A 27,087-nucleotide genomic window follows, 5' to 3' on the forward strand; every position below is an offset into this window, starting at 1 on the left:
CTTATTCTGTGCTGTCTCCATTACCTAAACTTATTTATAGAGTGGGCCTTGATATATTCATAGAGTTCATAGAATCATAGAGTTGGAAGAGACCACAAGGGCCATCCAGTCCAACCCCCTCTCATGCAGGAATTCACAATCAAAGCATCCCCAACAGTTGGCCATCCAGCCTCTACATAAAGATCTCCAAAGAAGGAGACTCCACCACACTCTGTGGGATTATGTCCCACTGTCAAATAACTCTTACTGTCAGGAAGTTCCTCCTAATGTTGAGGTGGAATCTCTTTTCCTGTAGCTTTCATCCATTGTTTTGTGTTCTATTCTCTGGAGCAGCAGAAAACAAGCTTGCTCCATCCTCAGTGTGACAGCCTTGGTGCAAAAATAAAGCAAACCTGGTCAGCTCTTTCAACAGTGATATTATTGACAGACATAGAGAGTCACCAAGTAGACAAAGGTTTGGGAAGAAAGATAAAAGCTCTGCTTTCAGTGTAAAAGATGCAATGTTTTGTTGTCTGTTTTCATTGTCTTCTGGGGTTTGGTTCCAGGTTCCCCCTGTGGGTACCAAAAATCCATGTGTGCTCATATCCCATTAAATACAATGGCATAGTAAATGGTGTCCCTCATATAAAATGGCAAAATCAAAATTTGGGTTTTGAAATTTATATATTTTTTAAAATTTTCAAGCTGTGACTCATAGTTGAATCTGTGGACAAAGAATCCATGGATAAAGAGGGCCGACTATGTAGCAGAGGTGCTAAGAAACCTGATTAGCAAAATGTGAAGATGCATAACAGGATACTAAGAAGAGTGTCCTATGGGCTCTACCAATGTGCATTGGCATTCGCTAGCTGGTGTCTCAATTCACAATGGGACTAGTGTGCATTGGGATCAGTGTGCATTGATCACTTTGCTGCCTTCCCTCTATAACAGGTAGCCCCTTGCTGGATACAGCAGCTCCTTACTGGATACAGACATTATGGAGCTGCCCAATTCTAATTCCCACATATGTAATCCTTTTTTACAAACAAGTAAGTCTCTAGCAGGATTCTAGCCTGCATTTAGGGCATTTGAGGACACATTAAAAGACAAAAGAATATGGGAAGAAAATAATTCAAAGCTGTATCCAAGCATTCACTGTTATATGCTACCTCCCAAAGCCAAAGCACTCCCTTCCTTAACTTGGTACACTCCCTGTTTCCAGAAATGGTGACTCACTCCTCAGTTTTGCTTACCAGGACTTAAAAATATGGGGATGTGTCCACATTAAAAATTGCACCTTATCATATTTAGGGTGATACTAGGTAATGTTGCTAGATCTCTTACTTTTCACCTCACAATTAGCTGCTAAAAGGAAAGAAATAAGAAGAGCTCAAATGCATTGCATATTGGTCTATAGTTCTGCATTGAAATGCTTACTACTCAAAGAAAGAAAATGGTTGGAGCAGGAGCCATATCTGGCTAGCATCCAGTTGATGAAATATCCATGCATTAATCATGCTACACATGTGCGCAAATTATTCATCCTAGCGCAACCTACGTATTCTGCTGGCAGCAGCAGAGGTGGAGTGGTGCATACCAAAACACTGTGCTTTGCAGCTGTGCACTGCAAGTGTGCATTTCAATTTGCACAACATTAGCCCAGTCATTGGCATGTGTTGCTAAACTGTTTGGTGTTGCAGAATGCTGGCATGGCCTCTTTCCACATGCAGATATTATACTGTGTTGAGGAGGATGTTGGATTGCTGCCTCTTTCTTGCCTCTTGCCAAGGAAGGAAAAGTACATATGGGTGGGTAGTTTGTTACAGTAAACATGTGTTCCAGTATGGGCATGTTTGGATGTTGGAGTCTACCACTTGGACAGCAAGACAGATTCAGAGAAATCACAGACAAACAACTCAGGTGTTTGTTTTTTAAAAAAAACATTTTATGTACAGTATATTATCTAAATATAATAAATAACATTTAAATATAGCACCATGAAAGCTTCAGGTTGACAGTTTAGGGTACAGGAACTGTTCCAATAAAGTTGTTTAACATATAGAAAAAACATGGTTCCATTTTAAAAAATTAAATTAATTTTCCATTTGTTTCTGACATTTTGGATGATAATATTTAAATATTTATATATTTATAAATTACAGAGTAGAAAATATAAATATTTGGGGGAAGTGTATTAAATATAGAAGATTAGCATAATAGAAATAATAATAATAATAATAATAATAATAATAATAATAATAATAATACATTTAAATAGATAACTATTGCTCTATCCCAAACCTCTGAACAGAATGCATGCATACACACACACATATATTGCCTTTTAAGCTTCAGTGGCATTCTGTCCATTTTAAACTAGTACTGTAAGTTACAGAAGCATTTCCCAGTTCATGACAACAGTCAAGCAATGTTGATTTCTCCTCTCCTCTCAAGTCAGCTTCTTTTGTTTTGAAAATTATGAGGTTTGAAAAGTTGTTTGCATTTTTCATAGGTTTTACACAGCAAAGTATGCATTTGTGTGTATGTGTGCAGGTATCACATAGGCAGCAGGAAACTGGTGCAACCCTGGTTCAGAGAAGTTAAGGCATAGTGAAATCTCCTCCCCTAGAGGCAATACTCTAGGGTTGCTCCTTGACGAGGCCTGAGCCATTGACATACTTCTTCTCTACATCATGGATCCTTCAAACAGATTCCAAAGAATGCAGAGCATCTGGCTAGTTGCCATTTCCTCTCAAGTCCATGCTTTGATGGGAAGTCCAAATCAATAAATTCCACTTCATCCAATTCTCAACGATTCAGAAACTGCAGATTGATCTCCTTCTCAGGCACCAGAAGTGTGCGTGTCATGGGTCTGACTATTTGTCCTTCTTGTTCTGGCTTCACTTCAAAATGCATCAGGATCTTTAATCGGGAAAACAAAAAGAAAATATTGAACCTTGTTAGCTTCCCTTGAGATAATGCTTCTTTAAAAGAGGGTCACTGGTTGAGGAAGGGTCCATGAAGTGGATTCGCATTAAATCGGCACTGAGCTGAAGAGGTTTTGCAGTGACTCAGTGGGCCATTTGGTGCACCTTTAACTGTGCTGCTTGCAAAAGTAGGGGGCAGGATGCAATGATGCATTAAATGGAGTACAGATTTCTAGTTAGGTATGTGGGGGATCAGGCCCATGATTGCTAAATTACATGGCTAATTGCAGCCCCAGGGCTGGTAGCTGGACTGGATAGGCCCTTAGTTTGCCAACACTTTGGAAAAGTTATATTTGGACTACAATTCCCAGAATCCTCATCAGCCAGTGGACTAACCCAGCAAGGTTTTTTTTGCTCACTGTTGAATTCTGCCCATCTAATGATTTAGTGTGCTAGTGTGTTTGCTAGTGTGTATTGGCCTGCTTTCTCTTTCAATACTGGCAGAGAGAACTGAATTTCCAAGCAGGTACTCACCCTAGCCAGAGCCAGATAGACTTCCAGCTCTGCAATGCGCCGGCCAATGCAGCTGCGTTTGCCAAAGCCAAAGGGAATGGAGGCGTATGGGTGATGCGCATCATCCTTGTGCAGCCACCGCTCTGGTTGGAAGGTGTTGGGGTTAGAGAAATACTTTTCATCACGTGAGGTAGCGTAATGACAGAGGGTGATCAGGGTCTAAATGGAGCAGGGAGAAAAAAGTATCATGAGAAAAGCTGCTCAACAAAACTACATGCAGAACATTATCTCTTATCAGTGCAGCCCCATCATACACAGGAATGCTACAAGAGCCACCATAGAAGAAGCCCCAGTCTCAAAACAACCTCCCACAACCCAGGGTCTTCTGGATGTTTGCACATCAGCCTCTATCATCCACAGCTAGCACAGATACCAGGTTAAGGAAAGGTGTTACAGCTTTATCCCTTCATTAACCCCTCTCCTATAGGCACTGTTTCTGTTTCCTAGCTCTAAAGTAAAGTCTTAACTGCCCTTGCACAATTTTATCTACATATTGCCCCTGGTCTTTCCCTTATCAAGAGCAAAACCATGGCAATTCAAGTGGAATAATAGCACTACAAGTCTGTATTGTGCATGGGCCCTTGTTATATTTATCCCTCCCCCACCTCAGTCTCTCCTCTGCTGAGGTTTTCCACACATCTTCCAAGGAATGCCTGCATATTACACGAGGGTTCTCTGATTCTCTTTTTTAAACAAGTGTGTATTCCATTCTCTTTTGGCCATGCTGGCTAGGGGATTCTGGGAGCTGTAGTGTAAACATCAGTGTTTCCAAGCCCTGCCCTATGGCTAAATTCAGCAGATACTTCTTACAGCTTGAGGCCTGCCTAGATACTACAGCCCCAAGGCACTACTGCACTACAACCTTGGCCCCATCCCTATTTCATAACTGCCACACTCACCTTTTTGGGGATCAAATAATCTCCCACTTGGATGTCCCGGTCTGAGATGACACGTGCATTACCAGGTATCACTGGGTACAATCTGTGGGGAGAACCAGGAAAACCAGAATACAGTAAATCTAAAGGAATCAACACCCCAGAGGCACTCAGCATTTGCTCAGTTACAAATGTTGACTGCAAGACACAAGCGTTTTAGGCTAAGCTATCTGATTAAGTTGTGACATTGTGATACAGTTGTAGTGACACCAAAATAGGATGCAGCCACCTTTCTTTGCTTAGGTGTATGAGTGTGAAGCAGAGATTTAGTATTTCCCCAGCTTTAAGGATCCCCAGGGTGCATGTGAGTGACTAGATAGTGAGACATTTGCTCCATGGGCCCACCTTTGATACAGTTTCATTTCATTTATATATTTATTTGAAGGATTTATATCCTGTCTTTCTCCTACAGTGGGATTCAAGGTGGGATTCATGTTGTCACTGTGTGCCTATATGCCCTCAAGTAATATTGTCTTACAGTAACCCTAAGGTGAACCTATCATGGGGTTTTCTTGACAAGATTTCTTCATTGCCATCACCCTAAGAAGCTGATTGGCAGTAAGTTAAGGACAGGCACAGAAGGATGTATTTTGCCACACATGTATCAACAGTTTGAGATTACAATAATACATGGTGGTGGCCAGTGACTTAAATGGGGCTTTTAAAGGGAGATGAAACAAAAAGTTCACCAAAAATAAGTTTAGCAACAGCTATGATAGATTTCATGGAACCTCCCTATCCAGGTGTCACATTTTTTGAACAGAAGATGCTGTGGCCAGACTGGAGTAAACCTCTGATCATGTGACACCGGCTTTGAATATGAACTAGATCTTGGACAAGTTAGTTTTGGACTCCAGCTCACATGCGCTTCAGATAGCTTGGCCAAAGATGTAACTTTCCCAAGCTCTGTCCTGAACTGCTGCCAGTCACCTTCTGTTCCGAAAGACAGCAGTCCTTTTTGGCAAGCAGAAATGTGATCACATTGCTATGCTTCCCCTAACAATATAGATAAGGAACATGTCTTTGCTGCCTTAAGGTACTAACTTTCCATCCACTCACCTTAGTGCCTCTTTCACCACTGCCTTCAGGAGGGGCATCTGGGCTACATCAGCTGCAGTTGGAATGGGGCTGTCCTTCATGACTGCCGTAATTTCCTTGTGGAGGGCAGATTGGATCTGAGGATGACGGGATAACTCATACAGGCTCCATGACAAGGTGCTTGAGATCTGGAGGGATACAGACAGGCAGGGCGGATTAATTATTAGGCTAAATTGGCTAGGAAATAAGGGCCACAGTCAAATGGGGACCTTGAACAAAGACAGTCCCTTCAGGCAGAACACAACTTATTCTTGTTTTAAGTGGCAGAGGAGGAAAGTCTACTAGTTGAATTTTGGTTCTGCCAATCATATTATGTAGGATCAAGTGAACAAGGGCCAAATATATCATATATGAGGATAAGATGAGTTGATAAGACATTTGCCCTCAAATGTAATAGTTAGAAATCTATAGAGGGAGGTGGGAAGTCTCTGAAAGGTACTTTGTATGTGCACAGAGATACTTATTTCATCCTTGATTTATTTGAAAATGCTTACCGTGTCCACACCAGCCAGCAGAAGTTCAGTCACATTTCCATAGATGGATTTCATGGATAGTTTCTCTTGAGCCAAGTAGTAAGTCAGGTATTTCCCTTCTACTTTCTCTCCCCGTGAGATTCTCTCTGAAACCTCAGCCATCCGCTTATCAATGTGCCCTTTGGCTGGAAAAGAAATGGGAAGGAGATGAGTTCTCATTTCCCTGGGACAGCCCTCAAATAGTACATTCAGTTGCCCACCACAGACATGTCTCTCTGGCTTGCTATTTCTTGTCATTGTATGACCCATGCAGGAGAAAGAAAGCTTGGGTCTAATTCAAACTCATCAGATGCTAGTGGGCTGCAGTTCCCATCATACTGTACCATTGGCTATGCTAGGTAGTAGTGATGGGAGTTGTATTCTAGCAACATCTGGATGGCCATATTTTGCCCACCTCAGTGTAAGTGGTGGACCTTTCTTTCTAGGTATCGATGCAGCACGCTTTAATCAAATTTGTAAGGAATTGCTCTGGCAGCAACACTCACCAAATTCAAACATGTAGTCCCAGGATTCACAGAACTTCTGCCAGGGCTTAGGGAAGATTTGGTGCAAGATCTTGGGCATGGCCATTGTGAGCAGAGTCATGACAAACATGGTATTGATGGAGCTAATGAAGGTCTCTGTTTCCTTTGGGACTTTGGGTTCCAAGCAGCCAATGCGGGATTCAAAGAGGACAGAAGAAATGCCTAGGAGAGACATGCACATACAAATTAGTTGTCTTTATAGTCCATTTTTTTAAAAAAAATCTTCCTCTAGTTATTCAACAATAATTCAAAAGTTACTTTTTGACACACCAATACAAATTAGTTAGTTGTCATTACAGTCCCCATTTTTAAAATAAAATTCGCTTCTACTTGTTAAATTCAAAGTCACTTTTAACAGCTACACAACCACACAGGTTAGTTGCCACTACAGTTACAACTTTATTTTTTTTCCTCCCTGTAAACAACAATCTAGAAGTGACTTTGTCAGCTTTTTTAAAAAAAAGAATATCTGAATGCTACAAGGTGCTGGCCTGTGGGAGTTTGCTTTTGCCCAAGCCTACTGGGAAGGGCAAGATTCTGCCCACTCCTCTCCTCTCCCTCTGCTACATTAATGGAGTGCACACTCCTTTTGCACTTCAGGCTCAGTTTGCAGCAAGTAAAGCAATCTGAGGACACAGAGGGCAAACAGGAGGAGAAGAGAGAAACTGGCACATTTTAAAAGCAGCTGAAAAGTGGGATAACAGGATTAATTGAGATTGTTCCTGCCAAATCAGGACAGCTGGAGGGCATACTACCTAACATAACCAAATGGCATGGGATGCTAGGTGCTGGAGTTCAGGCCCACACAAATCCCACCCCTGCTGCAAACAAACCAAATACCTTCTAATCCAAACTTGTAGAACTCATCAGCCACATTCTTGACTACATGTTGTTCGTGGAGGCTCCGCTGGTGCTGCAGCCGTTGAACCAGGTCACTAACCACCTCATTCAGTGTGCCAGTGTAGGATTCCACCTCCTTGGGCTTCAACATGTGCTTTCCCAGGATGCTGCGTATTTGCTGCCATTCCTCGCCTTCCCTGTACAATGGAGAAAGGCCCCTGTTAGTTGATGAGGCTGGAGACGTGCCCAAATCCACATGCCAGAGTAATGAGGAGCACACAACCCTTCTATTTAAAAAGAAAAGAAAAGGCATTCCCTCCAAACTATCTGTTTCGAGATCTATATATTTCTCTTCTCTGTAGGGAAGCATAAAGACTTCCCCCACCCACCTTCATAATTAATAAACAATCTTCTAGAGCACAACTGGATTCTGCTTAAAAAGGGATAGAGAGTGTGAGAGAGAAAGCGCCTAGGAAAACTGCCTTTTGTTAGTCCTTCTTGTTAGTCATATCCTGTGTCTAGACTGCGGAAGCATCAGCCCAGCTGAGGAGAAACCTCCCACTAAGCATCCCTGAGTCATAAACTTTCATAAACTGCTTTGGAAGAATTTCTCACTTCTCCAGCTTGGAGTTTTGCGAAAGCTTGGGCCAGATCCTGTTCTTCCGGTATGACTCACTTCCAGGAAGCAAGCACGAAGGGGGGTAGCACCCGGAAACTGCCACACACTCAAGTCAGTGAAACCTGGAGGTCCCTTCTTCCCATGCAACTCCTTGACCCCCAAGCTCTGCTCCTGTGTCACACAGGAGACTTGGCATTCTTCCTAACTAGACAACCCACAACTACGCCCAGGATGCTTGATTCCAGTCCAAGACCAGCCTTCCCCTGATAGCACCTCTCTCAACATGGGGGCAAACAACCCCATCATCTTCATCCATTATGGCTATGGTTGTTGAGGATAATGGGAACTGCAGTCCTACACATCTGGAGGGGGCACCGGGTTTTAGGAAAAGACAATTATTGTGTAAGAAGTGAGCTTCCTCATTCTGCTGATGAGAACCAAATATAGCAGAGAGAAGGCAGGAAATTGATGCACTCCTTTAAGACAACTACTGTTGAGTATGTAGGTGGTAAGAGTGTATTATGCAACTGCCTCGAGCCTTCTGGGGAGTGATACACATTTTCATGTCAGAGGAACTTACCACAGTTTTGAGCCTCACGAGGTTATTTGTTTCTCTGTGGTCTAGCAGCCATGTACCCAAGCAGGAGCTTCTAAAGCAGTGGTGAAAATTGTATGGCCCTCCAAATATTGTCGAATTGTGACTCCCAGAATTCCTCACCATTGACTTTGCTGATTATAGCTGGTGGGAAATATAGTCCAACAACATCTGGCAAGCTGCACAATTCCCATCCATGTTCTATAGTATCTCACACTGTAAAACAATTCCCCTACTTGAGAGAAACAGTCACAGTAGGATCACTCCTTAAATGGTCACCAGGACTCATGGATGGATCTATCTGAAGATTCTTGAACAAGGCTAGGAATCAGGCAGCCCTCTGGATGTGGCTGGACCGAATCTCTTAGTACCTTATGCAGCATGGCTAAAGGAATGAAATGCTGAGATCTGCAGTTTAAGAATATTTGGAGGATCACATAATATATCCTCCTCTTCCTCTCCTAAATATCATCACAGAACGTTGCTGCAGAGTCAAGGGCTGCATCTCCATTGCAGAAATAATGCAGTTCAACACCATTTATGGTGTCCTATGGATTTGTAATTTGCTGTGGCAGCAGAAATCTCTGAAGGAGAAGGCTAAATATCTCACAAAACTACAAATCACAGGCCTCCATAGCATTGCACCATGGTAGTTAAAGCGGTGTCAGACTGCATTATTTCTGCATACTGTTGGGTGAGAATTTCCTTTCAATTTGGATTTTTTTTAAAAAAAATGTCTGATTTCCTCATCCCTAGCTTAGAAAACTCTCCTTTAGTTATTATGCAAGAAGGTACGGGGGGGGGGGGGATTAAATGTTGATGGGTAGTTTTGGACTGTGAAATCCCTGTCATGCACCATGGAAAACCCCCACATCCTGTTGTGTATGTAGTGAGAAGAAGCCCCCACTTACGCAGTGAGCAGTCCATAGGCATGGCCCCGGCAGATCCTGTAATCTTTCCAGGAGGAGAGGTCGGAACGGATGGGGTGTTTGCCTTCCTGTCTCAGCACCTGCTCAATCAGGCTAGGATCTGCAACATGGACAGTAAGAATAGGCCCAAAGCTTGCCTTCCACATTGGACCATACTTGGCTTTGCCTTCAATCTACAAAAGAAACAGAGTTGGGGAGGTTGTTAGATATAACAGGACTAGGATGAGTAGATGTCTTACTTTTCCAGGACATGTCCTACATTTCACCCTTCTGTTCAGGTGAAATTCCAAAATGTCTTCCATTTTTAGCATCACTAAGAAGCATGAATTTAAAGCGTTTTCAGCTTTTATTTTGTAAGGTCCTATATTTTTCTTGAATTTCCCACATTTTGCAGTGCTTTATCCCCCTTTGTGGTTAGGACATCTGATCACACTGAACAAGACTCTCAAACAGATATATAGAATAGGACTCTCTCCAGCTCTTTCCTCCTTCATCCTGAAGCAAAGAGAGGATCCCGTTTGCACAGATATTTCTAATTTTAAAAAGAGATGGTTTTAGCGTATGCTGGCATAGTTCTTATGATGAATCTTCATCTTTTAAGCCAAAAAGTAGGCAACATCATGCCCTCAAGATATTTTTGACTACAACTCACATAAGCCCCAGCAGATCATTAGGGATTATGGCAACTGTAGTGCAAAACACTTGAAAGCCACCAGAATAACTAGCCTGCTTTATTCAGACCCATTAAAGGTGTGACGTCAAACAAAGTTTCCCACAGTGTACCTTCTTCATGTTAGGAAAACCTTTGCTTCCTCAATTTGTGTATCTCAAAAAAGCGGGGGGGGGGGGGGGGGGGAGTCATTTGTTAATGCAAAACCACATGGGTGCATCACAGCATCTCTGAGACCACATGCTACTGACTAAGGGGATATTGCATCCACCCCAAAATGAAAGAATCCTAACAACTTATTATCCTATGACCAATGTAGAAATAATCATTACCAAGATAGCAGTTTCCTGGGGAACACTATATAAAGTAAAATTCCATGTTCCTTTAATAAGACGATTCAATAGGATAGATTTAAGCAGATAGTTCAGTTCTTCCACCGATGACAATAATATTTAAAAGTGCTTAGTCTTTGTGCCCCATATGACACAGGCAAAGGGGAAAGCGAACTTTTAGACTTGTGGAACTGGCAATATACATAGTAGACATCATATGGATGTAGTTGCAAAAGGGGACAATATACCAGTGGCAGATCGTGGCAGGGTGCATCATACCAAAGTAGTTGAGGGGAACTCTGCCTGTGGCTTGCCATGTGTTATCTAAGATATCAAGTCACAAACATTTCTTTAGGTATTCAAAAGGTGAAAGAAGTCTACAAATCAATTGATATCTCAGAGGAATGACTAGCTGATATCTATTTAACTCTATTAAAACAATTGCCACCAGAATAATAGCAGTCACTATTCAAAACCTGCCCCTTTGGGAGGCCCTTCATGGTCCCACAATTCTTTTCCAGAGATAAGAAAGAAAGAGAGAGAGAAAATTCAGAACTGTCGTAGCAGGAATTACCAGCAAACTACTTTTCTAGATGAGAGCAGAGATTGGAAAAATAATGGTCTTTTCAACTATGACTCCCTAAATTTCTTAGCCAACTTGGCCATGTTACTATTTTATTTTATTTTATTTTATTTCTTGATCCAAAATGGGATCCAAGGGGATTCTAGGAGTGAGATTGTAAAATAATATGATTTTCCTGGCGCTGGCCATTATCACAATCCAATGGCTATCTGGCAAGACTATATGCCAGCTATTTTAGCAGAAGGAGGGAGGGCTAGGGGACTGGGATCGTGTTACTACTGTTTTTAAATGTTATATTGGACTGTTGTTACCTGCCTAGATCCTCGAAAGGGAAAGGCGGGTTATAAATACAGTAAATATTTTATTATTATAGCAGTATCGTGGGGTGGGGGATAGTTAAAATTTGTTGACTTACATATAGAATTGTGTTTGAGTGACATAACCATTAAGAAGCAGATACCTTTCCTGGGGTAGGATAGAATTTCTGTTGCAAGAATGCCACGTCATAGAATTGGCTATGAGAAATCTTATTCTGTCATCCTCTATGAGCCATTCACATAACTCTAGGGCATCACAAGCAATGCCAAATCCATTCGTGGTGCTAAAGACATATAGGAGTGGCTGGATGAGTGAATCACTGTATTCGTACAGTTTGGGAGAAGCAAGTTTCAGACAGCCATACAATCATACCTGATACCAGCCCAACAGGGATTTTATTTTCTTTTTGGCTGAGTTATATTTTTTAATTTTATTTTTTGGCTGAGTTACCTTTCAGGAAAACCAGATGTAGTACAGTCCTTGTATATGCAAATTCTGCTTCACAAGCACTGTCATGCCTGTCTTTACAATGTGATGAAGTCTAATTCAACTTTCTCCTACTTTCCCCCCTTGGAAATGCTGGGAGATGTAACCCAGCGCATCTGAAGAAGTTAAGGCTAAACTAAGCAAAGTTCAACATCTTCAAGTCCCATTGATATCACTGGGAGAGACTAAAAGAATGTTTATTACTCTGTACTTGAAATCACTGGGACTTAAGGTTGCATAGAAGGATAGCTTTATTTAGGAGTGAGCTCCTTTCATACAGCAGAATGTACCTCTAAATGAACATGGAAAGGAGCAGGCAACACAAGTGACTACATTGGTTGGATCATATCCTATGCCAACATCAATCTCCTAGTTTTACAGATTGAGAACTCTGGTTAAATGTTGGTTTAGCTAGAAATGACTTTTCTGCTTGTTCATGTCTGAGGAAGAGTTTGAACACTGGTTTCTTTCTAACTCTGTATTCATGGGAATACACTGCTTCTTGAATAACTAGACAGGAGGGTGAGCACTTCCTTTGGTTTCAGTTAGACTCTGACCTGGTTCTACACAGATACATTCAAACCAATAGAGAGTTAAAAACTAGATTTGACCCATGGCAGTTTCCAACTAAGAAGCATACACTGAAATTTCAGCAGAAGATAATCCAGAACAATTGTGCCATCTACAATATATCTAGGTCATATCCTCTAATGTTTAGCCATAACCAGTATTTGATCTTCCAAGAAAGAAGGGAATAATGTGGAAAGCCAAATGACAGCAAAAAAAGAAAAAGAAGAAAAAAAGCCAAATGACAGCAAAAAAAAGTTATATAATCATAAATTTGTCAATATAGAAGCTAATCTCTGTGATAAAGAACCATTACAGGTGGGGGAAAAATCCACTGTGAGAGTATCCATTTATGTACTGTTTTATTTTGCAGTAAGAGTGAGCGCAAAAGTTGAAGTACTATTAGACCAGGGAGACAAATTCAAACTGCAGCCCCAAGGGTTGTTTTTTTTTTTTTTGCACATTATTTTGGGTATATAAAAATTTTATGTCTCTACCACCCCAAAAATGCATGCGACATTTAAGGACACAGGTAGTTGTTACTGCAAAGCAAAACCACTTCATGCAACTCTCCAACTAGAGTTTTGTCAGCCTGTGCTCCCACCAAGGTTACACAGGCCTGTGTTGACAAGCAAGCCAAGAATTAACATGCTTAGTCTGCATTATTTAAATAGCCTTTTACAAGCCTTGCTGGAGACAAGTAGTGTACACTGCAAGGTTTAAGTACACCTGAGGGAGGATCTTTCCACCTCCTTGTAAACTCCTTGCAGGGGACATGTTTAAATGGCATAAACAAGTAATCAGAATAACATTGCCCTGCAGCATACCTAAAGGAAACTTTTATTTTTGCATGTAGTATCCAGTTCTTATGGTTTTAGAAAGTCAATTTTTGGTGCCCAACTCCCATTGATTACATTTTTAAAGGATTTAAATGTACATTAATTCACATTTTTAAAGCGTCTGGGATTTGAAAGAAATCAAAGTTCTACATTTTGCGGTGCCTTGACCTCCTTTGCAGTGTTGATGCACATCTAAGTCATTCAGTATTGGGTTTGGCCCTAAGGCAAAACTATCTTGTGGCTTTCTTGGCAAGATTTGTTCAGAGAGGGTTTGGCATTGCCATTTGAGAGTTCCTTCGTATTCCTCATTGGGGTTCACTTTTTCCTTCGCCTCGGGGAGGCCAAGCACCTGATTATCTCACCATCCTCAGATATTACCTACGATGTTAATCAGTGTCACAGAAGTCTTCCTGACAAAGAGTTCATTGAAACTGAAAAGCTTGCATAGCAATATAACCTGGTTCAAGGTACACTTTTTAAAAAGGGACTACTTGGTATTCCTTATCCTTTGGGTGCATCAACACTGTAGATGCAGAGCTAGTGTGGTGTAGTGTCTGAGTGCTGGACTACCATCCCTGAGATCAGGGTTTGATTCCCTGCTCAAGCATAAGACCATTGTGTGTCCTTGGGCCATAAGTCGCATTCTCTCAGCCTCAGGGGATGGCAATGCCAAATCCCCTCTGAACAAATCTTGCCAAGAAAACCCCATGACAGGTCCGCCTTAGGGTCACCATAAGAAGGCACCTAAGACTAGGTGACCAGATGTCCTAACCACAAAGGCGGACGAGGCCCCGCAAAACGTGGGCTGTTCAAGAAAAATGTAGCACATTACAAAATAAAAGCTAGAAACACTAACATAAGACAATAAAATAAAATAAAAAATAAAGTAAACCCAATAAAAGGCAGTAGAATCCAGAGACATAGCCATGTCAGTCTGTAGAATCAGTATGTAGAGAGATCTCGCAGTACCTTTTGAGCCTCACTGAAAGAAAGAAATTGGCAGCATGAGCTTTCCTAGACTTCAGTCTACTTCTCAATGCATCGGAAGAAGTAGAGTTAAGTCTAGGAAAGCTCATACTGTCAACCTCTCCCTTTTAGTCAGTCTCAAAGGTGATACAAGATCTCTCTGCAAAAACCAAAGCTGGAAACACTGATATAAAGCTAAGTTCATGCTTCTGAGGAGGGCACCTTTTGAAGGCTATTTTGACATCCCTCCTGGGCAGACAGACCTGCAACAGAAGGCTGGGATGCAGGACATCTCCTGGAATCAAGGAGCAAGTGCCTGGTGACCCTGAGCAAGGGGAGGGTTGGATAGGACATGCCCATACCCTCCATTCCCTCTTACCTGTAGTTCGTGCAGCCTGGAGAGCCCCTTTTTGCAGAAGAGGTCGGTGAGGAAGCTGAGGGTGCTGGGTCCAGGCATCTCCTCCAGGGTCTTGTGGCTCTGGACCACTCTGGCTGGAGCTTTCAGGAGAGACTCCGGCCACAGCTCCGGGAGGCACCTGGCGAGCCAGGAGGCCCTGCTGCTGGCTAGCTTCAGTGCCTGGGGCATCTTGGCTTCTCCTTTGGAGGGAAGGATAGGATGCTACAGAGAATACCAACCAGAGGTTCTGCTGCTGGAGGAGCATCCTTGCTGCCCTTTTATGGACCAGCCGCGCGGGGATTCCCCCCGAAGTCACCGCCCCTTATGCAAATACAGGTCCCGAGTCGCCCAATCAGGGCGCGGAGGCGGGGTGGGCGGGGCCCGGAGAGAACATGTGTACATGCTTTTGTGCACTTGAGAAGGATAGGCTTGGAAGAAGGAAACCTCCTGCCTCCCTTGTTACTCTGGTGTCCCTTCAAGTCCTTTCCAAATTCCTAAGGACACCGTATCGTGGAGTTTTCTTGCCAAGGTTTGTTCAGAAGGGGGTATTGCCCCTGCCTTCCCCTGAGGCTGAGAGAGTGTGACTTTTGCCCAAGGTCATCCCCAAGGGTTCCCATGGCTGGGTCAGGATTCGAACCCTGCTCTCCAGAGTCATAGCCCAACACTCAAGCCACGCAGGCTCTCTCTGCCTGGTTTTATTGCTGGCCAGTTCGCATCCCTTGTACTGAGAGGGGTTCAAGTTCGCACTAGGGACTGGCCCTGTTTCCCACGATGCGAGGAGGATGACACGCGTCAATCCAGGAACGTGAAGATATACGGGTCTAAGGTGGTTATTCCCATATATCCCATATATATATAATATTATACACACACACATACACACACACATACATGCAGATATAATATATCCTATATATCCCATATATATATATATATGTACACAACACATATAATATATCCCATATATCATTTTACAGTATATATATCTATATCCCATTGATCCCATATATATTATATATATAATATCATATATATATATATATATGTAAAATATCCCATAGATCCCATATATATATAGGTGGTGGTGGTTGTTGAGTGCCTTCAAGTCGGTTCCCAACTTATGGCAACTCTAAGGCAAACCGATCATGGGCGTTTTTTACAAGAGGATGCCTTTCCTATCCTCTGAGGCTGGGAGAGTGTGACTTTTGTCCAGGCGCACCCAATGGGTTTACATGGTCAAGCCAGGATTCGAACCCTGGTCTCCGCTCAAACTACTACGCCATGATATGAAGCTTTCAGCTCGTTTCCGACTTATGGCGGCCCCATCATGGGGTTTTCTTGGCAAGGTGTATCCAGAAGGGTTGCCTTCCTCTGAGGCTGAGAGAGTGTGACTTTTGCCTAAGGTCACCCAGTGGGTTTCCACGGAGGAGCCAGAATTCAAACCCTGGTCTCCGGAGTCATAGTCCAGCACACAAACCACTCACCATGTTAGCTCTTGTTCTTTTAAAAACCCAATTTATATGAATTTGTAACCTGTCAGGATGGAAGATCTTAAAAAAGACCATCCAGTTCTTTCTCCTCAATGCTTTCAGGCTTAACAGCTCTTCCCATCTTCATTGCTTTCAATGGGGTTATATACAACAGGCTGGCTCTTGGATATACAGAATAGCCTTTAAAAAAATAAACAAAACTGCTCTTTCAATGTACTAAATCGGAGAGTAAATCTGCAATCTGATGCACCCTTGGAAATTGTAAAAGTGCCTTGAAATAGGAATCAAGGGTGCTACATTGGGAGACAGCAGGAATGGTGAAGCTTCTGACTTAAAAGGGGTTAAAATCCTGTAGCAAATTTGAGCAATGAGTTATAACTGCTAATTATCATGGTATTATTATTATTATTATTATTATTCTATTAAAATATTTCTATCTCATCCCATTATCAAGAAAACTCAGAGCACCATGTAAGTAACATCAATACGAACCGGTTAAAACAAAACAAAAATAATTTCAATAGACTAATGACTTGATTAATAAATTAAACCAGTTGTTAATGAGTAAAACAGTCTGAAAGCCATGTGCATTAGCATTTTGAGAGAAATCCATTTTGTTTAGATTATATTATAATCACATCTATCCCAATATCTAGACGTGTGTGTATGTTTATTGTTGTTTCTCCCTCTGTGTGTGTATTGTTGTTTCAACTCCTTCATTCACTCTGTTGCCCTCCACAACCAACAAAAAACCAAGATTGCTAGATATGTAGCTATATACCCAGTGTGGTGTAGTGGTTTGAGCATTGGAATATGACGTTGGAGACCAGGGTTCGAATTCTGGCCCAGCTGTATAAACCCACTGGGCCACCTTGGGCAAGTCACACTCTCTCAGCTTCAGAAGATGGCCATGGCAAATTCCCCTCTGAAGCTTGTCAAGAAAACCCCATGATAGGTTTGCCTTAAGGTCACCATAAGTCAGAAATGACTTGAAGACACAGAACAACAGCAATATATCTCCCTACTTTATACACACACACACACAAACACACATATTTCCTACATTGTCATTTAGAACGATAATTCTTTATACAGTAGCATCAACTAGACAGATCTTGACAAAGTAAGCTGTACGTATAAAAATAGCCAGAGGAGGGCAACAGAGTTTATGAAGGACTTGGTGATCTTCTGAAAAAATGTGGAAGGAAATGGTTATGCTTAGCCCAGAAAAGATGCAATGAAATAGTGGAAGGGGTATCACACAGAGCTAGACAGCAGTTAATTGGAAATCTAACGGTAGCGAGGAAATTGAGATTTCTGGCAATTTTACAATAAACCAAAAGGGGTTTCTGGCTCCAAAAACAGCAGTAACCCAATGAAGGATCTGGAATGAAGAGAGTTTAGTGTGGCAGGTAGCAGATTTTTGTGTGAAAGGACTGTAGTGTGATCTGACTTCACTCGGTACAAAAAAACCCCCAAAATTTCTGGCCTCAGAATTCTTTCATTCAAAGTATGTTTCTCAGTAGATTTTGGGATCTAAGAGAAAACAAGAAATCTTGTATGGCTGAAGTCTGCTCACCCTGACAGTGGCTTCATCCACACTGCTGAAATAATCCAGTTTGACACCATTTGGCTCAATGCTATGGAATTCAGAGTTATGTAGTTTGTAGTCTACAAAACCCAGAATTCCATGGTAGTTAAAGTGGTGTCAAACCGGATTATTTTGGTGGTGCGGATGCAGCCAAAGAGGATTTGTTCCTCCTTGCTTAAAGTATTTTAACCCATTGAAATTATAAGGCGGGGGAGGGGGGGAGTGTGTATGTGTTACTAAATGGTTTACATTTTACTCTAATGGTGTAACCGGTCCACCCTGAAAGGTAATGGACTCTAAGGAAAGGTTGGCTGGTTACTATCAAGAATGCTGTAGTAGAAGATTTCCTATGAGTAACAAAGATGTTCACAATTGGAGTAATGGGGAAGGAATAGCTGGTTGAGTTGAACCACCCAGCGCTCCCATTTCTGCAGAATCCATTTCTGTGTGGCGTACACAGCCATCACTTGAACATTCAGAACATGTTCACCATTTCCCCAGAACTGACGCCATTTGTGCATCCAGGTTTTCTGGAGAAATCCAATCAGCATCATGGCTGAACATTGTGTTCCAGGGTTCTGCTGTTGTTAGCCACTTGTCACCCAGTTGGTGGCCCTTCGTTTGAATTTCAACACAGTTGCGGCACATGAAGTGACAAACAACTCCCAAATTATTATCTTTCGGGGTCAGACATATTTATTAACTTAAAAACAAGCAACAAGAGAACCAACAAGAAAAAACTCAACCACAGACTACATGCATATGTACATAAATTGTCTATGTTTCTAGACAAAATCATACATATATTGACTAACCAACTATATACGAAACAAAGAGAGAAATAACAAAAACCACCCAATCATAATAAAATAATATTAATAGCAATAATGATAATAGTAAACATTAGTTTCCATTTCAAAGTTGATTTTAAATGTCCTTTTGAATTTTATTATTTTTTTCTCGCGGTTTTTCCCCTGGTCTGTTCAACATTTTCTGTTATTATTTACAAAATCATATTATTATTTCCCAACAATCATCTGCATCTTAATAATATATCTATTTTGATCCTTCTGTTTACAGTTACTCTCAGTATTATTTCCCTTCTTTCCCTTGTCTTTAATTCCCAATCCTTGTCCATATATATATATATATATATATGCCTTATATACTTAATATGTCTTATTTCTTAGTAGATTTCTTTTTCCAAAATTCTGTTACAATTGACCAGTCTTTCTTAAAATTAATTGTCGTTTTATCTCTGATTAGCATCATCAAACTGTCCATTTCTGCAAGAGCTATTGATTTCAACAACCAGTCATCTATATACTCCATATTGTCTTCTATTTTCATTTTTTGACAAATAGTATTCATGCAGTCATAACCATGTAAATTATTCTCTCTTTTTGCACTGTTTATTTCTTTTGGCATTCTGTCATATTCAAAAGAAATTCAGGTTTAAATGGGGTCATATTTTTTAGAATCTCTTCCATCACTTTGTGAATTTGAATCCAAAATTATTTTGCTGTTTCACAATACGACCACATATGAAGGAATGTTTCTCTTTTTGTCCTACACATCCAACATTCATCTTTACCACTTTTATATATTTTATATATTTTTGTCATTTTTTCTGGTGTTAAATACCATCTGCAAAACATTTTGTAGAAGTCTTATTCTAGGATTTAGGTCATGACATAATATGTTTTTTACATTCTTATTCCATGTTCTTTCCCATTTTTCTAATTCAATGGTGCAACTTTTATTCTGTGCCCAAGTAATCATGCATTATTTTACTATATTGTTTATTTTTCCAATTGTATAAATAATTTTATTATTTATTTTATAATTTTAATATCAACTCAAATAATTTGGAAAATAAATTAATTTTTTTCTGTGAAAAACATTTCTTCAAATTCTGCCTCCTTCATGTCTATTTTTTAATGACTTTTGATCCATTTTTTTACCTCTCTGACCGTTGTTGTTGGTTTAAGAACCATTGGCAAGTAATTCCTTCCTGTTTTCATTCCTCTTGTGTTTTTATTCTGTATTTGCTTTCTTGACATTTTAATAGAACTTTATATGTGATCCATTTATCACCTTGAATTATTTCTCTTCTGTCAAGTGGTAATGTTGGGCACAGTTTAGGCTTGTATTTTCGGCATTCTTATAGAAGAGATCTTTTTATAAAATGATTATTAAATTCATTGTCAAATTGTTGTGCCCTGTGCATGTCAATTTTAATTTTAATTTTGGGTTTTTTCCTAGCAACATTTTTTGTTGATGTTGCTGTTGTTTTGTTTTGTTTTTGCTCTTCAGAGTTGACCAGTCCACAATGACAACTCATTTGCTAACAGATCTCCTATGCATCAAGCTATTCTTTGGAAAGATACTTTTGATCCCAGCTTCATCAACTAGCAAATCTGAGTGATGTCTTCAGGAATTTGTTACTGCTATTACCCCACAAAAGATAGCTATTATGCAACTTTACATATAGACCTCCAAGGCTATTGTTTATCTTCGTATTAATTGTTTGTTTTTTTATTGTTGTTATAAAACATATAAAAACACTTAATTATATAAAAAATATTATATATAAAATTACCTTCAGGCTATTTGAACACAGTGGGTGCAAAACATAAATGAATTTCATGTTTAGACTTTGATCCCATCTCCGATCTGTCCCATTATGTATATGCAAATATTAAAAAATCTGAAAAAAATCCGAAATCTAAAACACTTCTGGTCCCAAGGATTTCAGATAAGGGAAATTCAACATATACTGTACTCAGAAACTTGATTCATCCTTTCTTACTTTAGATTAAAAGTTTTCAAAACTCTCTTTCTCAAAAAAAGTTGCTCAGACCATTATCCAGGCTGAACAGCAGGCATGAGAATAAAGCTTTAGGTCTAATCCACTTCTCCCTTTTCCATCCTCTAATGAGAGATAATTCAAAAGGACATTTAAAATCATAGAGTTGGAAGAGACCCCCAAGGGCGCTTTCCACTTTGTTATGGTTTTCTCCCCTAGATAAGACAAATTTAGACAGTCCTCCCCCCCCCCCATCTTTAAATGGTGGGTTGTTTATTATTATTATTATTGGAATGACTGTCTATTATTATTGAAATGACTGTTTATTATTATTGGAAACCACTCTTTGTTTATGTTATTTTAACCAAACTGTTTGTAAGAGCTTTTTATCTTTTGAATTGTATTTTGTTCTTTTCACTTGAGGCTGAATTGTTTTAATACAGTAAATAGTTTAGTTTTAATATTAACATTTTATATGTTTTTAATTGTATTGTTCTTTTAAATTTTGAGCCACCTTGGAATCCCAATTTTGGGGAGATAGCAGGACATAAATAAAAGCAGCAGCAACAACAATAATGGCATTTAAATATAGTTCTTTTGTGTTAATTTTAATTTTAGGTAACCCAGTAAATCTCTCAACAGACATCCTTGAATGCCTAGAGGACTGGCATGACTCTTGTTTTGCTCTGCATGTGAAATGAATGGATAGCAGCTTTTGTAATCATAATACTGACTATATTTTCCAGTTTTATACATTTTCTCCATTGCTAGATAGCTGTTTGTTTGTTCCTTTCCCCCCAGAATGTTGTTGTATCCAGTCTTGCCACTAGCTACAAACAGCTGTTGTCATTTCCTGTATAGAGTTCTTATAGACCTTGAACTGGGGACATTACAATATTTTAATAAGACATGTTTGTAATCCAAAAAAGTTGTACTGGGATACAGAAGCACTGCATATGGATATACATACTAATGGCCTTGCACTTTCTCCAGCTGTTTCTCCAGTTGTTTTCTTCTTCCTGACCTCAAGATTATTTCAGTGTGCTGATTCTATTTATATGCCCCCCAGTTGTTGCTTCCATGAATGTCCCCTCTGTGGTTCCATATGGAATATCCAAAATTATATTGTGTATCTTGGGTGCTGGTACCTTTATGTTGGCATCCAGTTATAAATAACCCACCTCCAATTGCAGAAGTGCTCAAACTCTCTTAATCTTTATTTTCAGACTGGGAATGAAGTGGATAATTTAATGGCTCTATATCCAAGCAGTATGAATTGTGTCAAGCCATTCATCTACAGTATTTGTACACCAGAAAGAAATCTTGTCATTTACAAATTGACCAACTGCTTCCCAGTTTTAAACTGAGCCTGGAGAAGTTATTTTTTTTTATTATTATTGCAATTCCCAGGAAGCTTCAAAAGGATCTGAGGGAGCTGCAGGGAATCATAGTAAAAAAAGAAGAAGCAATGTTTCCATTCACCAGTTTTAAATGAGTAAACCTAGCTGCATCACAGAAAAGGAGGTTGTATTGCATAGAAGTGAAGGGTAAGTATGTTTTCCTCCATGCCAGTTCTCCCTCCCCCAAACATTTAGTACTGTTTTCATGTATGAGATGTTATTGTTTTGAATTTCAGTGTGACAAATAGAAGAGCCTTCAGTTACTCAGGCTTGGCCTTCTGTGTTTACAAAGGAATCCACATAGCCCTCATCTGCACTGTAAACATAATACAGTTTGACAACACTTTAACTGTCATGGCTCAATACTATGGAATCCTGAGATCTGTAGTTTGTTGTGGCACGAGAGCTCTGTTGATAGAAAAGCCTTAATATTTCACAAAACAACAAATCCCAGAATTCCATGGCATTGAGCCATGGCAGTTAAAAGCAGTGCAAGCCATAGTTTCTCATTTGTTGTGGATTCATTGTACCAGTTGCCCAGGCTGAAATGTTTGCAAAATATAGAGCAGGGTTTGGTGTGGCCAGTCCAGCATCCCTTGTGTCTCTTGTATAATGTGTAAGTTACCTACTCCTGATTTTTAAAAAACATATTTTCAGGTATGTAATTCATTAAAAGTGTTTGCTGCTGTGTAAAATGCTGGTCCCTAAACTCAATAGAGATTAGCAAGGGCAAGCAGGTAATTGAGGGGAGGATTGGCATGCCATCTTTATAGCAGCCCCTCTGCCTAACCAAGTTACCTTTAGTTTCGACCAGTTGTTCAATTTTTGCTTTTTCTGTTTGTAAAGTGACTTACAGCTTAGCCTAATGGCCTTGTGTTTAGTACTTTGGTATAAAACTTCCCAGGTATTTTATAGCTGTAGAGCTTACTGGGATTCCTGATGCTTGTTCTAAATCTAGTTGTTTATTAGGGGTCATATTTAAGTGGAGGATCGGGGATTTTCCGTAGTTTTTAGCTAGGCCTGGCAGTTTTCCCAATTCAGCATTTAAAGAAAACGTTTTTGAAAGTTTTATCTTATAGTTTGTTCATGCTGATAGAGCAATGCTGTCTGCAGAAAGATTTATAACTTTTATGCCCATTCACAGTAAAACCCTATATGGAGTGATAATTCTGTTTAGCATTTACATTACCCTCCAACGTTTCCTATATGGGAAAATGGGGGCCACATGTGGCCAAGCAGATCAGAGCGCTGGTCCCGTTATTAATGAGGAAAACAGATAAGCTAGGATGAACTGCAGCAGTTTGGTTTTGCTTGAGCTGGGAAGGACAAGATTCAATTCCCTCCTTCCTCTCCCTTGTACTGAGTTAATTTAGTGCAAACTACTTTTGCACTTTGAACTCAGTTTGCAGCAATTGAAGTAAACTGAGCAGAAAGGGGGAAAGTGGGAAGAGGTGAGAGAAACCAGAACATTTTAAAACTATCTGGAAAAGTGGGCCTGCAGAGGATTAATTAGGACTGCCCCTGCCAAATCAGGGTAGTTGGGGGTATGCATTTTCCAGTGTCTCCACAGAAAACACAAAGAAGTGGTGCAGGCACTGGCCCTGATACTACAGAGGGTGAGCTCTGGTGATCTTACAAGAAGTAGCCTCTGTTTATGTCCTTAAGCATCAACCACAGTTGCACAGATTAGGCCGTTCAAATAAAAAAACCAGAGTCTAAAAGTAGGGGGGAAACACTTTCAAAACAATGATCTCTCTCTGAGATTTCTCCCTTAACCCTGAGGATTACAGAAGAGGGTCCAGTTCCCTGAGGTACATCTACAATGTAGAAATAATGTAGTCTGACACCACTTTTAAGTGCTGTAACTCCATCCTGTGGAATCCTGGCATTTGTATCTTTACAAGGTGTTTAGAATTTGCCAAAGAGTACTGGTGCCTAACAAAACTACAAATCCCAGGATTCTGTAGACTGGAGCAATGGCAATTGATGTGGTGTCAAACTGCATTGTGTCTACAGTGTAGATGCACCCTGAGACTCAGGACCTCTAAGTGTAAAATAGAATTTAATCTGTTTGAAATTTTTTAAAAACTGAAACTAGCTGGGAAATCACAAAACTACACATTTAATTCTAATACAAGCATCTATGTTTATGTTTACAAGTTATCTCATATAGTAAACATGATCATGATGTGTTCTATAGGGAGAGATATTCCCCACTGAATATGCTCACACAATACAAAGGTGGTCAGTGTGTGGGCCTGGGGCACTCCGAGGACAATTTTTGCAGCATTCTCCTATCTACTCCTACTCTTCTAGGAAACAAACCTCCAGGGGTGGTAATTCACCTTTCATATAGCTTGCACCAGGGCACCTAGAGGCATTCATGTCAGTGGTGTGATCTAAACCCTATTTTCAAATTCATTAAGATGCCTCCTTTATAGTCTGGAATAAAGACCAGAGCACAGTCACTGCACTCCTAACATGGAAGCCACTATCTCACCCCAACTGTAGTATTCCCCCTTTCTCATCCTCACACTGTTGAGCACTCAAAAAAATACCCTTTTTCCAAAACCTCAAGTGGAATTCCAGCCATATTAAAAATCATACCTTAATGTTATGTATTCAGCCAGAACACACTGTCACAAATTGTGGTGGAGATCCTAGAACAGATGCTTTGTTAAATATATTTAATTAAGCAGCATCTCCTGGCCCTAATCCACCCACAACCCCCAGTCTTGATTTACCAGGAACCAGCCACTGTGGGCAATGGAGGCCAGTTCTGTTGTTCAGGGGTGCAGTATATTGGCATTTCCACCACCACCCTCCTTGATCTCCATTGTTACAATCAGAAGCAGAATATCTGTAGCAATTACTCCTTGCATTGAACATCATTGGCAGGAGGAGGGTGGAAATGTCAGTCTGCTGAGCCTTGATCAGCAGAGAACAAACCTCCCTTACTCGCAGTGTTTGCTACTCAGTAAAGTAGTGTATAACCATTAATACAAAGGGACCATGAATACAAATCAGTTACAGATGCATAACTCAAGAGCTGCATCTAAGCTGTAGAATTAACATCACTTTTAAGTGTTGCAACTCCATTCTATGGAATCCTGGGATTTGTAGTTTTACAAGATCTTTAGCCTTCTCTGCCCAAGAGTGCTGTTGCCTCTTAAAACTACAAATCCCAGGATTCTGTAAGATTGAAGCCATGGCAGTTAAAGTGGTGTCAAGCTGCATTATTTCTACAGTGTAGATGCACTTGTCAGACACCCACAACTGGTAAGACACCCACAACTATTATAATGAATGCCACCTACTTTCTCCTATTGTTGCTGGGTTGTTTTTTAATGAAACAATACAATACAATTATTTCATTGTATTAAGTCTATGTGTAGCTTCCAGATGGCCCTGTGTGGAGAAAACTGTCCCCTTGACCTGCTGAAATGGTCTACCTACCAATGACTTAATACCCCAGAAAAAGCAAGTACGTCACATTCAGAAAATTCCTTCTCTTTGATCTTAGACGACACAACCGGCACAACAAAATGGTGTGCACTAGATTTGACATGTAACTGGTAATTTAAAAGAAAAATACAATTTTCATTTAGCTTTACAATCACCAGTATGCTTTTGCTGTAGGGTCTAAAAGTTAAACAAAATACACATATAATTTTTTGTATCCATTGTCCCTGTGTAGGGAAGTGAGCAACTCTAGAATAAAATCTGCACATCACATTAGATTATTTTTTAATCGGTGCTGCTGAACTTTTCTACTGAGTGGTCTGTGCATACATACATGCTTATACACATACACATTGATGCTAATGGCCTATATTTAAGTGGGAATAACTCACTCTGATTCTGTTTTAGGGGAGAGTCCCCTCTAATGGCTGGAACAGGATCATGAATGTATTCAGAAAAGCTATGGGGAGTGGAAGGGATTCCTTTTGCCACTTGCCCCCCTTCCATTTCACTGGCAACTGAGAATGCCGCTCCATAGGCAGGAGAGGTTAATTGGATGCAATTCATTGTTTAGCTGTGGTGAGGGATCAGTGATAAGGCATGATACAACACTTGTAAACAAGAAAATAAATACCCATGTGAACACACTGAGGAAATGCGACTTGTCACCCCTTTGCATTTCACAGCCTTCGTGTTTGCCAGTGGCTTATCTTTGCCGCTCCAGGGATTGTGTTTTCAATAAAACATGCTCAGGAAGCTGGTATTTTGGATGCATTGCTACATTCTGTATTTTTCCTGCAATTCCCCAGGATCACAAATGGTCCTACTCATTTCCCTCAGCCTGGAAATTGCATACCAGGCACACCAATTTTCACTGGCTTCTTCCCACAATATTTGAAAGTGTTGGCCTTAAGCTTTAAAGGGCAAGGAATGCAGGAAGCTCCTTCATAATCAGGTCACACTACATATTGTGTGGCCAGACTGGCAGTAAAAGTCTTAAAAAGGTTTCCGGCAGAGAGGGTTTGTTCTCTCTTTCCCATAAGCTGCCACCAGAGATGCTTCAAATTAAATGTGCTGGGTATTGGAATGACCATGAAACGTTATTTTTTTTAATTAAAATTTTATTGATTTTATATTGTAACATCATCCCTGATCCCTCCCTACAACAGTGGTATAAGCTGAGTCTTTCTTATCCGAAATGGTTGGCATCAGTAGTGTTTTGGATTTCAGAGTTTTTTGGATTTTGGAATACTTGCATATGTATGTATGATGAGCTGCTGTTAAATGTCTGCGGGGGGCCTTTGGACACTGCAGAAAGAGTAAGGGAATACCCCCTTTGAGTTGATCCCAATTCATGGCGACCCTGTGGATGAGACATCTCTAAGACTCCATGCCCTCCACTGCTTTGCTTAGGTCCTGCAAACTGATATGTGTGACTCCTTAATAGAGTCCATACATCAAGCATGTGATTTTCCTTTCTTTCTACATCCCTTCACTGTTCCTAGCATTATTGTCTTTTCCAGTGAGTCATGCCTCTTCATGATGAGGCTGAAGTACAACCTCAACTTTATCACTTTGGCTTCCAGGGAGATTTCAGGTGTGATCTGATCTAGGACCCGTTTGTC

The 27,087-nt window shown here is 40.4% G+C and overlaps 1 protein-coding gene across 1 annotated transcript; it reads right to left on the reverse strand.

Moving 5' to 3' along the window:
* Positions 1-1,997: 1,997 nt before the first annotated feature.
* LOC121920838 (25-hydroxyvitamin D-1 alpha hydroxylase, mitochondrial) lies at positions 1,998-14,899 on the reverse strand. Its single transcript, XM_042448072.1, has 9 exons — positions 14,693-14,899; positions 9,535-9,725; positions 7,410-7,606; positions 6,531-6,731; positions 6,007-6,170; positions 5,474-5,640; positions 4,379-4,460; positions 3,441-3,638; positions 1,998-2,901 (listed from the first exon to the last, which is right to left on the reverse strand). The coding sequence occupies exons 1-9, from the start codon at positions 14,897-14,899 to the stop codon at positions 2,788-2,790; spliced, it is 1,521 nt and encodes a 506-aa protein (XP_042304006.1). The 3' UTR covers positions 1,998-2,787.
* Between the last annotated feature and the right edge of the window lie 12,188 nt (positions 14,900-27,087).

Source organism: Sceloporus undulatus, chromosome 2 (genome assembly GCF_019175285.1).
Source record: "Sceloporus undulatus isolate JIND9_A2432 ecotype Alabama chromosome 2, SceUnd_v1.1, whole genome shotgun sequence".
Classification (NCBI taxonomy): domain Eukaryota; kingdom Metazoa; phylum Chordata; class Lepidosauria; order Squamata; family Phrynosomatidae; genus Sceloporus; species Sceloporus undulatus.

Bases quoted from the DNA above. Each gene is read 5' to 3' on its own strand.
- LOC121920838 (XM_042448072.1), bottom strand. From the start codon at position 14,899: ATGCCCCAGGCACTGAAGCTAGCCAGCAGCAGGGCCTCCTGGCTCGCC. The intron at 6,732-7,409 runs GTATTTGGTTTG...TGTCTCTCCTAG, and splicing joins CTACAAGTTTGGATTAGAAG to GCATTTCTTCTGTCCTCTTT. The intron at 6,171-6,530 runs GTGAGTGTTGCT...TTTCTTTTCCAG, and splicing joins GGACTACATGTTTGAATTTG to CCAAAGGGCACATTGATAAG.